Source organism: Trichoderma aggressivum, assembly GCF_033847375.1.
Source record: "Trichoderma aggressivum f. europaeum strain CBS 100526 chromosome Unknown scaffold_020, whole genome shotgun sequence".
NCBI lineage: Eukaryota > Fungi > Ascomycota > Sordariomycetes > Hypocreales > Hypocreaceae > Trichoderma > Trichoderma aggressivum.
The window spans coordinates 381919-395749 of NW_026946386.1; the positions used below are offsets into that span (position 1 = coordinate 381919).

The 13831-nt window shown below is 52.8% G+C and overlaps 5 protein-coding genes across 5 annotated transcripts; 1 reads left to right on the forward strand and 4 right to left on the reverse strand.

Moving 5' to 3' along the window:
• Positions 1–705: 705 nt before the first annotated feature.
• Triagg1_5654 (uncharacterized protein) lies at positions 706–1797 on the reverse strand (the record flags this gene model as incomplete). Its single annotated transcript, XM_062900192.1, has 4 exons — positions 706–1038; positions 1139–1479; positions 1544–1651; positions 1701–1797. 4 exons carry the CDS (start codon positions 1795–1797, stop codon positions 706–708), a joined length of 879 nt encoding a protein of 292 aa, XP_062755454.1.
• Positions 1798–2927: 1130 nt separating this feature from the next.
• On the forward strand, positions 2928–4403 carry Triagg1_5655 (uncharacterized protein; the record flags this gene model as incomplete). Its single annotated transcript, XM_062900193.1, has 6 exons — positions 2928–3030; positions 3110–3222; positions 3308–3617; positions 3701–3759; positions 3827–3921; positions 3989–4403. 6 exons carry the CDS (start codon positions 2928–2930, stop codon positions 4401–4403), a joined length of 1095 nt encoding a protein of 364 aa, XP_062755455.1.
• A 106-nt stretch (positions 4404–4509) lies between these two features.
• Triagg1_5656 (transcriptional regulator family: Fungal Specific TF) lies at positions 4510–6836 on the reverse strand (the record flags this gene model as incomplete). Its single annotated transcript, XM_062900194.1, has 6 exons — positions 4510–4717; positions 4795–5373; positions 5467–5544; positions 5689–6537; positions 6629–6718; positions 6784–6836. 6 exons carry the CDS (start codon positions 6834–6836, stop codon positions 4510–4512), a joined length of 1857 nt encoding a protein of 618 aa, XP_062755456.1.
• An 812-nt stretch (positions 6837–7648) lies between these two features.
• Positions 7649–10723, reverse strand: Triagg1_5657 (uncharacterized protein; the record flags this gene model as incomplete). Its single annotated transcript, XM_062900195.1, has 3 exons — positions 7649–7852; positions 7923–10241; positions 10619–10723. 3 exons carry the CDS (start codon positions 10721–10723, stop codon positions 7649–7651), a joined length of 2628 nt encoding a protein of 875 aa, XP_062755457.1.
• Positions 10724–12717: 1994 nt separating this feature from the next.
• Triagg1_5658 (uncharacterized protein) lies at positions 12718–13092 on the reverse strand (the record flags this gene model as incomplete). The annotated part of the gene is made up of 1 exon (XM_062900197.1): positions 12718–13092. One exon carries the CDS (start codon positions 13090–13092, stop codon positions 12718–12720), a length of 375 nt encoding a protein of 124 aa, XP_062755458.1.
• Between the last annotated feature and the right edge of the window lie 739 nt (positions 13093–13831).

Sequence of the window (13831 nt, forward strand, 5' to 3'; positions counted from 1 at the left end):
AATCAATGCGTAAAAGTGACAACCCCTGTGAGAGCAGTGTTTTAGTGGCAATGATAACACACAATAAATCCTCCCGTACCTGATTTGGAGCCACGTCTTTATTGGCCCATTGAGTCTAGTAGAAGTGGACACTTGCCGCGGTTTGGGGTCGTATTGTAGCATAAGATGGGCTAGTATAGACCCGTCTCACTGCTTTTTGCATCGGTGCTTTTCGTCGTCATCTTCGGGCTTCTCAAGACACGACGCCGACTCGGGTTCACAATCTCGTCCCCCCTAAAACCTTGAACTGTGTTGTTTCTCTCTCAAGACTCTAATATGATACGTGATTTCTGAATTGCTGGGTATAGAAGGAGACGTCTGGATAGCGGCCATGAATTTCATCAAGAGGATTGGATATGCGGTGCTTCTGGCACTCTACGTGGGCGTGTATCTACGAGTGAGTTTCTTGATGGCGGGACACTACACTGAGATGACTTGTTGCTGACCGGTTTTTTTGCAAAGGTGATGCATTGGAAGAGGCAACCGATACTACGGGGCGTAAGAGACGTTGATGAGGACGAGAATGAGAGCGAGTTTCGCTGAGACGGAAGACCGGAAGTCATGGCAAACTGCTGCAAAACTACACAAACACTGCTGCTATTGAAGAGAAGCAAATGCGGAAGATGAATCTAATACTGCGCTGTCTATCTATTCTCGTATCAATTCTCACCACGCCGTCGATCCACCATCAACCCGCAAATCCGCGCCCGTAACATATGAACTCGCGTCCGCCAGCAGGAAGATGAGGGCGCCGCGATACTCGTCGGGGGTGGAGATTCGCTTGAGCATTGCTTCTTGCTGCCACACCGAGGTCCATTCTTTTCGGGTGAGGAACTGCTGCGTCATGGGCGTTTCGATGACGCCGGGGCTGATGGAGTTGACGCGGATGGTTGGGCTTGGAGATGAAGTTGGAGATGAGGAACCCCATTCGCCGGCGAGGGAGCGGACGAGTTGATGGACGCCTGCTTTGGAGGCGGAGTAGATTGCTGTTGGAGTGGCCTGGGGAAACAAGACGAATCAGTATGAAGGTTTTTTTTTTCCGAGTTCTCGAGAATGTACATCATCTAAGAAGAAGAGAAAGGCAATGAATTCAACTCACCTTGTTGGAAATGTACCCGCTCATGCTCGCCACAAACACAAAGCTCGCTCCCAGACTCTTTCCCTCGTGATACTGCTTCGTCACAACCTTTGCCGCCGCCTGCGCAACGTACAAACTACCAGCGAGATTGACGTCCAGTGTACGTCTTGTTTGATCCTCGGGGTAAGCGATGGAGTCGCCCACGGTTCCAATACCGGCACAATTGACCAGACCGCGGACGGGATATCGGGCTTGAGCGGCCGCTAATTCGAAGACGCTGGCGGTACTAGATTGGGAGGAGATGTCGCAAGCATGGTAGGTGAGGGTGCGAGAGAGAGATTTTGCAAGGGATTGGAGGGGTTCTATGTATTTTGTGTAAGTAAAGGGCAGTTTCCTTTGTTTTTGGCGTTTGATGGTCTTGCGTACCCCATGTTGTTGGCGGAACATCGCCGTAATCAATGGCTATGACATCGCCGCCGGACTCGAGGATGGCTCTGGTGAGTTGCGAACCCAGACCGCCGGTCGCGCCAGTGACTGACGATTTAGATTAACATTATTGTTGTGGACTTGGGTGATGTTGGACAAGACCTGCCTATAATTGTTCTGTCGTGTAGGGAGAAGAGATTCGGGGTGCTGGTGTTGACGAGGGTTTGATCTGTGCCCGACTCTGTAGAACCCATGATGGCGTGTATGCTTATGTTTGGCTTGATCTCTTGAGTAATTCGTCAATGGAGTGTCATTTGATTCAAATGTGACATCAGCCGCCGTTATTATACTCCCACAATAGATTATCGTGATCATCGCTGCTCTATCCTTACACGAAACACACACAAATCGGGCCCATCTATCGGCCTCATTCCGGGCGGCGGCCCCAGTTGCCGCCGACCACCTCAAGTTCGCATTCTAGCAAGAGGATCTATGCCAGGCAACCATATGACAAATAGTCGATTTGTAAGAGAATACCGCATACAGTCAACTGCGTTGTCAAGTGATCCACCTAATGTGAGTCTGAACCGAAAGAAGTTGGTCATTACAAAGCATGGACATCCCATTTAGTCGAAGAAACATGTGGATATTGAAGTCACCAAAGACAGTACGAAGAATAGTTGTAAATCTTTCCAGACTTCGTGCCTATTCGTGTAAGTTGCTCTCACGCCGCTCAAGTGCAGAGTGGAACATACAGTGCATAGTTCAACTAAACATGTCACACCACAACTACTATATCCATTCTCCTAGTCCCAATCTATTCTTCCGAAAACCCAAACAAGACAGATTACCAAGACAAATTGCAAATATTGATCCAGTTTTAGTCGAGAACCCTCTCAGCTCTTACACAATAAAACCCGGCGGAGCGGCGGCCCGCCACAACCCACCAACAATTTCTTACGCTGATAATGCAGCGGAAGGGCGGCCCGCCGGTATTAGTCACGAGGCTGATGTGTGCCCACTCAATTTAAACTTGGGAGCTGGAGGCAACGAATTCAGCAGGCGAGCCGAGGTGGGGGAACACGAGAGTCACGATGCGGTAGTTCGTGTCGGTTCGTTCTGGAGCTGATTTTCCATGTTGGTTTAACCAGTGGTGGTATCATCGTCAAGTTTGCCCAATTGAGTAAAATAATGTAGCCCAATTGAGTAAAATAATGTAAAGGAATGCGAATAAACAAGAGCATATATAACGCTACGATACCTACTCCTATTTCCTCTCACCATCTTTACACACCGTCACAGCCTCACTTACACCAGCAATTCCATCTTATACCAAAAACCCATCGTATCTACACAGCGTTAATCAACATCCAACTCACCAGCCATGGCTCGCTCCATGCTCCATCGCCTCGAAGACCTCTGCAACGTCGACGTCGACAGCACTGATACGGAGCTCATCAAGAGCATCCCCTTTACACCTCACAACCGTACATCTTTTTCCCTTATTCTCAACCTTCATCACAACAAGACAAACAAAAGACTAACATCACAATTCCTCGCCATCAGAAACATCCAACCAAGCCATCATCACAACCGCACTCCTAGCCGATGAACCACTACTCAAAGACCTCGTCAGACAATACGGCTCCCAGGGATGGGAACGAGTCTACGACCAAGCCGTAAGTCCAACATTCTACCTCATCACACATTCCCTCCCCCCCTTTGAAACAAAACAAACTCACAAAAATCAAAAACCAAAACCAGGCCATCTCCCTCACAGCCCGCAACGTCCCCCTCCTCTCCGGCCGCGTCCTCATCCAAACCTCCCTCCGCCACATCTCCTCCTCCTCCGCCACCATCGCCCACGCCCGCGCCCTCGCCTCCCTCTACCAGCAGGCCGGCGTCTCCCGCGACCGCTTCGCCATCAAGATCCCCTTCTCCGGCCCCGCCGCCGCCGCCGCCAAGGTCCTCAACCAGGAGGGCATCCGCACCCTCGCCACCAGCGTCTTTTCGCTCGAGCAGGGGATTGCGGCGAGCCAGAGCGGGTGTCTCTTCATTAGCCCTTATTACAACGGTACGTCTATACAAAATCTCACTGGAAATTGTATCTTCTTGTAAGTCATGATACGGACACTGACAACTGATCGAATGGAAAAGAAATCGCCGCGCATCTAGACTCTTCTCTGCGTCTCGCTTTCGAAGATCCCGCTCTCGAGGTATATTCACATTCCCCCCAAGTAAAAAGCAATAGGTGTTGTCAAGACATTCTAATAGTCCAAATAGCACCCCATGTCCCCTCGTGTCATCCACATCCTCGAGGCCTTCGCCAAACAATACCGAGAAACCGGCAAAGAACAACCTATCATGATCATTGCAAGGTAACTTCCCACCACCACCACCACCAAAAACAAAAACAAAAAAAGGAATTGTACACTAAAATACAAGCCTCCCCTTTGACCAAAACAGCCACTTCACTCCCGCCGAAATCATGGCCATGGCCGAGCTCGGCTGCCCCCACGTCACCATCCCGCCGCACCTCATCAAAACTCTCCTCGAAACCCCCGACCAACAGCCTCCCCTCACGACCAAGAAGCCCAAGAGCGGCTATGCCGAATTCGCTACCGTGCAGCGACTCACAAAGCTGTCCACCATCGACCCCTTTGCTCGTCCGGACTGGGACGGCAAGCTGGCGGATATGCAGACCGATTACGTTGCCAACGACGGCGAGAAGCTCGATGAGGCAATCAGAAACGACCCCATCACGGCGAAGAGGTTGAAGGATGTCGAGATATTCTTCATCGACATGGAGAACAAGGCGAAAGAGGCCATTGAGAAAGAGATTGCCGCACAAGGTTTGTAGATACCACACATAGATAGCTGACCACCATAGAATTACATGATAAATAAACACAATTTCAACATCTCATAGTCGCGTTGCATTCGTTTGTAACACGGTATCGTCGTTGTTAAAATCTCCGCCGATCATCGCGAAGACGAAGCTTTCTCGCAACTGAATTGGCAATCTCTAGCGCATGTTCGATGCTCGATCCCGGTCGTGCCCAAGGTTCAAGAGCCTCCACAACCATCTGGTGGTTCGAATCAATATCCTCCGCGAGATGGCCGAGATGTGGCGAGTTTGCAGCCAGGGCAAGCACCAAGAAACAGTTGAGAGTGCTAAACAGAACCCCATCAGTCTTCATCATATCCAACAGCTCCCCCTTCAGCTTCATGCATCAAGTTCAAAGACTTACAACTGCAGTGAGCTATACGCGTAAGGCGTCCTCTCCGAAAGCAGATATATCGCCCCGTGGAGGAAAGCTCGACACGCTGCCAGGCATACCTTGCACTGAGCCACTACTGCCGAGGGCACTTCCACCTCACCCTTTTCATACTGCGACGACGTGGCATGGATCACAAATGGCCTGAAGATGCTTTGCTTCGCGGACCAGTACCGCAGACGCAATATGCACGCCTGTCTATTTCCTGGGGCGCGATCAAACAAGTCGGGTTTGATGTCGACCGGCAGGCCTTCGTACCATCTGTCGAGCTGAGAATTAAGTTCGCTGCACACCCGCAGGAGAGATGCATCCGGCTGCAGCGAAGACTGCTGGGAAGAGGCGAGCGAGTCGAGAGCGCGGCCCGCGTATATCGTAAGGCTGTCCGTAAAGTAAATGGCGTGATGCATGCGGTTGAGAAGAGACCGGGCTGATATCTCGGCCAGGACGCAAAGGTGCTCGAGCTTCGGGTTGGTGCCGTAGTTGGGGAAGGGCATGCGATCAACAAGGACATCGATGCCGCTCCTTGGCTGGTGAAACTCGGCAATCATATCACTGGGTTGGCATTTTCGTTAAAATCAGGTAACCTCAACACACAACACGCGTAGATGTCTCCCCCTTGAGTGTTTTTCACATCATTGGCCTCACCTTTCAATGATAAAAGATATCCAGCTAAGCCGGGTCAATTCCTGAATCTCAGCCTGGCCCGACAAGATGTCCTTGCACCTGTTATCCGTCAGCGACCACCCTCACCACACCAAATCGCAAAATACTTGCCGAATCAAGAGCTGCTGAATGCTTGTGGACGCCATATATATCAGCCTCCACGCCGTCAACGGCTGCACCACATATGTAAAGTACAGCGCACACAAGATCAGCCCTTGCGTCAGCTGAATATTGCCGCTAAACGAGAGGGTCCACGCCGGCACCAGGATCCGGAGTGCCCTTTGCATGCAAGCATCGCCAGTATTCCCATTCTCCCCGTGATCAATTGCGTCCGAAGCCGTTGCGCCAAGGGCCAGAACCGCGAGGATCACGCCCGACCTGACGTCGGAGCCCAATCCCTCTCTCATGGTGGCTTCGTAGTTTGCGAGAAGATGGTCGCGGTCAAAGATGGGATGGCAAGCGTGCACCAGGGCAAGAAAGCTACTGAGATAATCATCCGTGACTGTCCTGTCAATTTGTTTCTCTTCACCTTGCAGTCCTGGCGCAGTCATAAAATCCATCGCCGCAGATGGTGATCGGCTGTCCTCGACCCGGAAGATGAAGTCCTCGGGATAATCACCCACCAAGGGACGCATCTGCGGGAGCGTCAATAGACTGCTCGTGCTCGTCTGATGCCCTAGCGGTATGGTAATGGGAGGTACATCATCACCGCCATCACCATTCACCCCACGCCTCGACGAGTCGCCTCCTTCGCGCGTGGTGAGCGCCCAGGTAGAATGCGGCATTGATGCTTCTCGTGAAGGAGATGGCAGACTCTCATTGGTTTCGGTCTTGTCAGTTTGTCGATAAAGGTCGGGCAGCGGGTGCGGCGTCATAGAGGCTGATAAATCTCCACGATGCCGCGGCTGCTTCTCCTGCTGCAGTGTCCTCAGCGCCTCGGCGTGCTCCCCAAGCAACATCTCGATGCTTTCCAGGCGCTGAAGCAACGCATCCGATGCCATACTTCCATTCCGTTGGTCCAGCCCGTCCAACTGTGTTTGTACAGCAGTGTTTCTATCTCCAAAGGTCCATCAGAATACGCAAAAACAAAACAATACTTCACTTCACTTCACCATGCACCTCTTTTTTTCACATTCACACGTACCTCGGAGGAGCAGCCTCTGTGTACACACACTCCAATCCTCTCTGCCTACAGCCCGAACATCGCGGCGTCACACCATCGCAGCGTCTCTTCCTGCTCTGGCGTCAGTCCACGCGAACAAAATCCCAGCATAGGGAGGCCGTCGAGTCTGAACCTACCGCTGCCGACAGTGCTTGCAGGCCACCATGGCCCTGAGTTTACCGGCACTCATAGTGAGCGGTATCAATCAGGCTGTGGCCAGTTCCTGTGATGTTTCCTTTGTATCAATTGCTGGGAGAAAAAAGTTGAAGTCGCGAACCTTTAACTCGGCATCATGTCCAGGCGGAAGGGAAGAGCCGACTGGCCAATTGAAATGAAGAGAGCAGATCGCAAGCACAGTCCAGCAAAGTCTACTGTACAGGCAATGTCGGCGTCGTGCCGGGACAGGTCCAGGTACTCTGTACTTGGAGATGCACAGTGCTTTCTGACTCAGCAACTATCTTAGCAAACCAACCTCTCGCCACAAGAAGATGAAGCTCCTCATTCATAATAATAGACTTGATCAAACACTCAACAAGACTTCAATAATTGTTGAATTTCTAGCTTCAAAATCCGTCGCCCTTGCTCATCCACTGAACCAAAAGTCCCGTCCATGGCCCATTTCTAGCGCCTTTGGGTTCGCATTTATACAAATCTCTAAACGCCTCGTTTCGTTTCCTCGAAAGAGTGGGCTTTGCTCTTCGTTTCAGTCATCTCGTTCCTATCAGATCAACATAGGGGTATAACTCGTCCCATTCCTTCCCAGAGGTAGAAAAAAAAATAACAGCAGAATGAAACCAAAAAAAAAAAGTCAAAAGTGAAAAAAAAAAAAAAGACCAACATGCTTGTGTAGCAGTTCCCGCCATGTGAATGCTCCCTCCCCCCTTTAACTCCACTATGAATGACTCCAGCGCCGAGTGCCTTTCAGTCTTGCACCCCGGCGAAGATGAGAAAAAAAAACAAGAAAAATGCCAAAGCCGAAAACACAAGTCGCGCCATTTTCTATCAGTCAAAGGTACCCATGCGCGGTCCAAAATATTCTCCTGGCGCAAGGTGCTTCAGCGTGCACCCCTTGCCCTCGCAGCCCATATCAGATGCCATGTTCCCCCACCAGTGGAATTGTACGTCGGTGTATTGCAAGGCAAAGAAAATGATGATGCCTGAGATGGCGATGCCGCAAGACCAGGCTGCTGAGAGAACAAAGTTGTACTGGGGCGGGGGGAATCAGTCAGCATGAGTTGGAGAGTTGTCAAAGGGAGTTTTGAGGGAAATCGCTTACCTTGGACCAAAAGGACACAAACCGAGTCTTAAGATAGACCCAGGAAATCCACGCAATCGGGACAGATGGCCAGACGTACGACATGTTGTACGGTGCCCATACGATGCCGCCGTACATGATGGCCACTGGATGGATCTGTCGAGTCCAGGTCCACTTGGGGAACCTTTTGTTGAGCCCCCAGAAGAAGACGACGACGAGGATGCCCAGGGGGAAGCCGACCAGAATCTCGGTATACTGTCCAGAATGGCCAAAAATCTTTTGCGGTCCAACGGTTCCCCACAGGACGGAGGCGGTGAAGAAGGTGTTGACGCCTGGGCAGGTGAGCTTGAATTGCGCATCGGGAGTGCAGACGCCGTTGATGCTCTTCATCTGGAAATTGAGAACGCCGGTGCAGATGACGGTGCTGATGAACGTGGCAATGATTTGGGCGATGAAGGTCTGGCGAGGCGGGATTTTGACGTAATGGGCGAGCTTGAGATCGTTACAGAACCACACGGCGTGTGCGCAGGTGACGTAGCCAAAGGACTTGAAGTAGTTCATGGCCAGCGCATTGCCATCGACGAAAGATCCGCCAATGAACTCGGCCAGCACGTTGAGGGTGACCTCAATGCCGGTCATGGCCTTGATAATGCCCACGGGAATGACAAAGATGATGCAGAGTGCCAGGCCATAGAACACAACGCCGGGAGACGTGTTTGTATTCCACCCGGCGATGCCCGCAACGCCCAGGGCAATAGCAATCACGAGGCAGATCAAGTACCACCACTCCGGGACCTCGGGATACGCCTTCATCAGCCGGTTGTGAACGTCGAGGACTTTCTCGTCCTTGATCGGGTTCTTCTTCTTGCGGAAGCTGGCGAAAAGAGACTTGAACCCCATGATGATTTCGTGACGGTGGTAGAGCACAGCATAAGTCAAGGTCGATGTGTAGATGGCGAAGAAGAACATGTAAATGACAATGTTGCCGGCGCTCAAGAAGGGTGGCGAGTATGCCTTGTACTCTTCGGCGTGGAACAGTCCCCGGTCGTCGACGGCTCGGCTAATGTTGTAGAGCTTGCCAAAGTGGTCATATACGCGGTTGCTGTTGATAGGGAGGTAGCCGGTGTCGTAGACATTGCTGTACCAGAAGGCGAGGACCACCCAGAAGGAGACGAAGACGCCGAAGAAACGGTTGAGCGTGCTGTAGAAGGGGACCATGAGAGGGTCGGCCGAGTCCCAAAGCAAAACGTTCCAGTCAAAGGTCGGGAACGGGTTGACGCCCAGGCCATGGTTGATGCCGGTGATGACGTTGAGGTCGCGGTTGTGGGGGGCGATCCAGGTCAGCCAGTTGAACCTGGACAAGGCAGTGAAGATATAGTTGGGGAACCAAAACCAGACAAACATGGCGCCAAACATGAGGTAGAAGAACTTGATGCGGGAAATCTTCCACTTCCTGCCAAAGGGGCCTTCGACCGGGGCATTGGATTCGTTGTGAAAGGCCTTGTTGAGGGCAATGGTGACAAGAGAAGCCGGCCACACGCAGTACGACGGATAGACGAGAAAGCGGCGGCAGATGCCCGCCATGCCGTAGCCAATAAAGTTTGTGGCCAGGGCAATGAGGAGCTGGTAGGCAACGTGGGATGCGTACGGCTGATTAAAGTACTGGGGCAAATACTGCACCCAGATGATGTTGTTGGTGTAGGGCGTGTTGTAAGCCACGTTGGCCATGATGGTGATGAGCATGTGCTCCTTCTTGGAGAAAGGGCCCGGGTTGAGAGAGTGATATGTGCCGAAGAGGGTGAAGCCGACATCCGGCAGCCAGGTTTCGAACGCCTTGCCCACGGGGTAGGACAGCAGCTGGGCAACATTGGCCATGACGCGGATGGCGGGCTGTCGAATGTCGAACAATTGGTTGATGAAGGCCAGCAGGCAGCTGAAGGCCAGTCCAATGACCCAGCTGCGGATGGTCGAGCAGGGCGTTGTGGGATCGTCCTTGTTGCTGACCACTGCACGAACTTCGGCGTAGGGGCTGTTGCTGGTGACGAGGGCGGCTTCCAGCTTCATCTCCTGGATCAGGTGCTGGTGCTTCTCGGGATTGGAAAAGACAGACTCATTTTCGAGAAAGGCCTTGATCTTTTGGATGATGATGGAGGGAAAGTTGTGGTCTTTTTCGTGGACGCGAAAGACTCGAGTCATGATGTCGCGGACCTCTTGGAGCGTATATCGGGAGGCGAGCTCCTGGGCCTCGAGCAAATCATCTTCGGTAACGTTGAGGTCGTGCTCGGTGGTGTTTTGCGGAGAATAGTAGTCGCGATCGTCTTCGTCGTAGGAAAAGGGCTCCTGCGAAAGGGGGCGGGCGGCGAAGAGCCCAAACAGTCAGTTGTGCCAGTTCATTGAGGAAGAGCCGATGACGAGAAATGGCAGATTTTGAAACAAGAGGAAACGAAGAGAGAAAGAAAGGACAGGAGGGAGGGGAGAAGGCAGCGAGAGACTGTTGAAGAGCAAGACGGAGGACGCAAAGGCAGGCTCAGGTAAACGAAGGGTGTCGTCGCCGGCCCATCCAATGGCTTTTTTTTTCTTTTCATCTCTTCCAAACATAAACCCCGGTGGCGATGCTTCATGTTGCTCCCAGTACAGATGCGACACCGCCCGCGCAGCAACATTCCCAGCGCAAAAAACAGAGGCGAACGGAATTGCCTCGACTGTGGCGTCCTTACCGAAACAATGTCCTTGATATTGTCGTCGACGATGGACGGACGAGACGAATTGGGCGTCATCTCGGCCACCCCGCCAGTGGCAGCGGCCTTCTCGTCGTCGCTCATCGGACAGGGACAAGATGAGCCGAGCCAGACCTCGACCTGGACCTGGAGCGACGAGTCGGACGCTGTCGTCTCTCGATTCGGGGGGGGGCGATGAGGCCGGCGAGGCCAGTGGACAGCACGAGGCAGAGGGTCGAGGGGCCAAGGCTGAAGGACTTGAGAGCGAGTGGACGGGGGAAGAAGGGAAAAAAGAAGACGAGATCCAAGGCCGACGAAACAGACGCCAAGGGCAAGGCCTGGACGCAGGGACGGATGGCGGATTGGGGATGACGGGCTTTTGGCAGTGGTGCGTCCTAGCGGCTTTGGGGCTCTCCGAGGCTTACGGGGGGGGCCTATTGGGGCCCTATTGGGGCGCTCTGGGGGACTTTCTGGGCTGTCTCTCAGCGGGCTCACTCACTGTCTACAGGCAGGCAGGGCACGCAATTGATTCCGCAAGGTACTCCGCAGGTTGTCCTAGCTGGTACTTGGTCCGCTCCAGGTACATGCAAACTGATCGCATGAATGGGCAATGCTTGGTGCGGCCAGGTGAGGAACTCGGTCGGTCACACTCTGACGCCCGGGGGTACCTGTGCGGTACTTTCTTCTGAATCCGAAGCCCTTCAACGGCAACGCCAAGATGCTCCTAGCACTGGATGAATAGCAGTATGGATGGATACACGGCCGCTGGCCTTCCCTTACGAGAGAGTACCTGCAGCGGCACCTTGCCAGAGCCTGCTGCGCCTCAATGCGACATGCGCGCTGCACCACTGGCTGCGGGCGGCAACAAGTACCTGCTCGAAGCATCTGGGCAGGTCTTGGCGCTGCCGGCAAGTACCCTCCAGGTTGCGGGTACTTGCCGGCGTGGTATCGCGATAAGAAGCCCGCCCACTGATTTACCTTCAAAGTACACACAGATGCAACACAACGGAACATCAACATGGACATCAATCACCATCTCCGCACTTGACTTGACAGCCCGCCGAGTGCGTGAATTTGACGGCCAGTTATGCCGTCATCTCGTGGGTGCATTCTTCGTCTCTCGATTTTTTTTTTTTTTTTTTTTTTTTTCTTTTTTTCTTTTTTTCTTTTTTAATTTTTCCTCGTCTACCGTGCCGCCATGCAAGTTTCTGCTCCTCAACGGCAAAATCGGCTCTTCAGCCCTCGTCCCTAGTGGCGAGATCGTCACGTCTCTTCCTGATACCCAGCTCTCCACTGGCTAACGAGGCATCAGGGCGTTGCATCGTCTGTTTCCAGCTGCATGGCTGCTAACACAGTCCCAGGTAGTGTCTTGTCTTAGTAGGTACGCTACAGAGGGCCTGGTGCTCGTTTCCATCAATGCTTGGGCTTTCGCTGGGCTTCGCTTGGGCTTCGGACATCAAATGCAACCACCAAGGCCTCACCCTTCCCATGTTCGCTGTACAGTACAGTTATCGAGGCACCAGCACTCATATGTACTATACAGAACAGCAGCAGCCGACAAGCAACCAGACGCTTCTAGCGGCTCTTTTCGAAGTCTATCCCATGCCTCTGCCCTCCAACAGGGCGCTAGGGGCTGCTAATCGGCACACGGCAATCATGGCTCGTGGTCGAGGTCCCACTGGACGGATGGCGATCGGCTTAGACGGCACGCGAGGAGCAGCCTGGAGAGTCATCCGGCATCAGTCGACAGTCGACAGCTCGCACAGCTGGCGAATGAAGAGCTCGTGTCGGCCTTGAATGCCTTGTCCAACACCATTCAGACAAGAGCTGCCGCATAAGCTGAGGCGGAGGATCGATCACGTACGAGTACCAGGTGCTACAAGCGGTTTCGCATGTACGGAGTACAAGCGGCTTCGTATAAACGACAGGCCATGTCATGTCATACCCGATGGTCGCTCTACACTGGGTCTACTGTACCGGATGTACAATGGGGCGTTGGTTCTGTGTCTCAGCGTCTGTTTCTGGCACTCTAGCCTTGGTACCTTGTCGGCACACACGATGCGAGGACATGCCGCTCGCCTGTCGCATTTGCTGCCCTATCAAACTTCAGAGTCCCCGGCCATCACCACAAGTTGCATCTCAACAATCCCGAGCGATTGCCGCAGCGGCCCAGCGGTCGGTAGTGACGGCGCAAGCGCGGCTCCATCCTTGTGCGATCTGATTTCTTTGTATGGAGCACCGCGAGGGAACAGCAACTGTCTCGCGTCGCTGTCGCTGTCATCAATGTCATCCTGGCCGTTGGCTACGCTGGGCGGGACTCGGCATAGTAGCGCCTCCATTCCAGTTGCTAGCCCGTACGACGCCGAGTATCCACGCTGCAGAATACGTGTTACATGTTTTGCTACCGACGTTCCTGTTGGTTTCTGGTCAGTTGAGCAGACGTTGAATATCATCACCAGCAAGGCCACAGGCATGTCCGCAACCTCGGGCTCACTCAACCGCCTCTTCTATACAGATCAGACACGCACAACGCACGTTGCCTGCAGCCAAGGCGCAATTGGCCTGCCTCTTACTCTTCCTCAGTCAAAGACCCAAAATTCCCCCATTTCCCCGGCTCAACTCTCGGCTCCACATTGCCGTCTTGGCATTTCTCCCTGCTGACGCGTTCGAGGATCCGATGCCATGATGCTCTGCTTATCAGCAATTCAGGAAGTCGGTGAAGATGTACGGAGTATCAACCATGTTTGATGGGCTTGTATATGTGCTCAGGTTCTTCTGCTTGGCGGAAGAACACCAACCGGGACGCCGCAAAGTCTATAACATGCAATAGTCGCCACTGTTAGTAGATACAGCCGTCACGCTGCAACCGACTGCGGAGTTTCCAGTATCCCACTAACAAACAGTCACGCCTCTCCCAGGTTACCAACAAAACTGACTGAATTACCGATACCTGGTACCTGACAACCAACCAGGCACCACCAAGGTACTAGAGGTAGTAGGTCCATGGATAGTCTAGAGCGTATTTCTATAAGTACATGGCTATACCTCGACTCTGACAGCAACAGCACAGACGACATACCCAAGGCAAGTATCCCGTACTATAATGACAAATGAAGAGCTCTCCCCCAATATTGCTTTTGCTCTCTTACGCCCACGAAGAAGTTGTACGAAAATTACAATAGAAGTAATTGAACATCGAGACTGAGCTCAGCC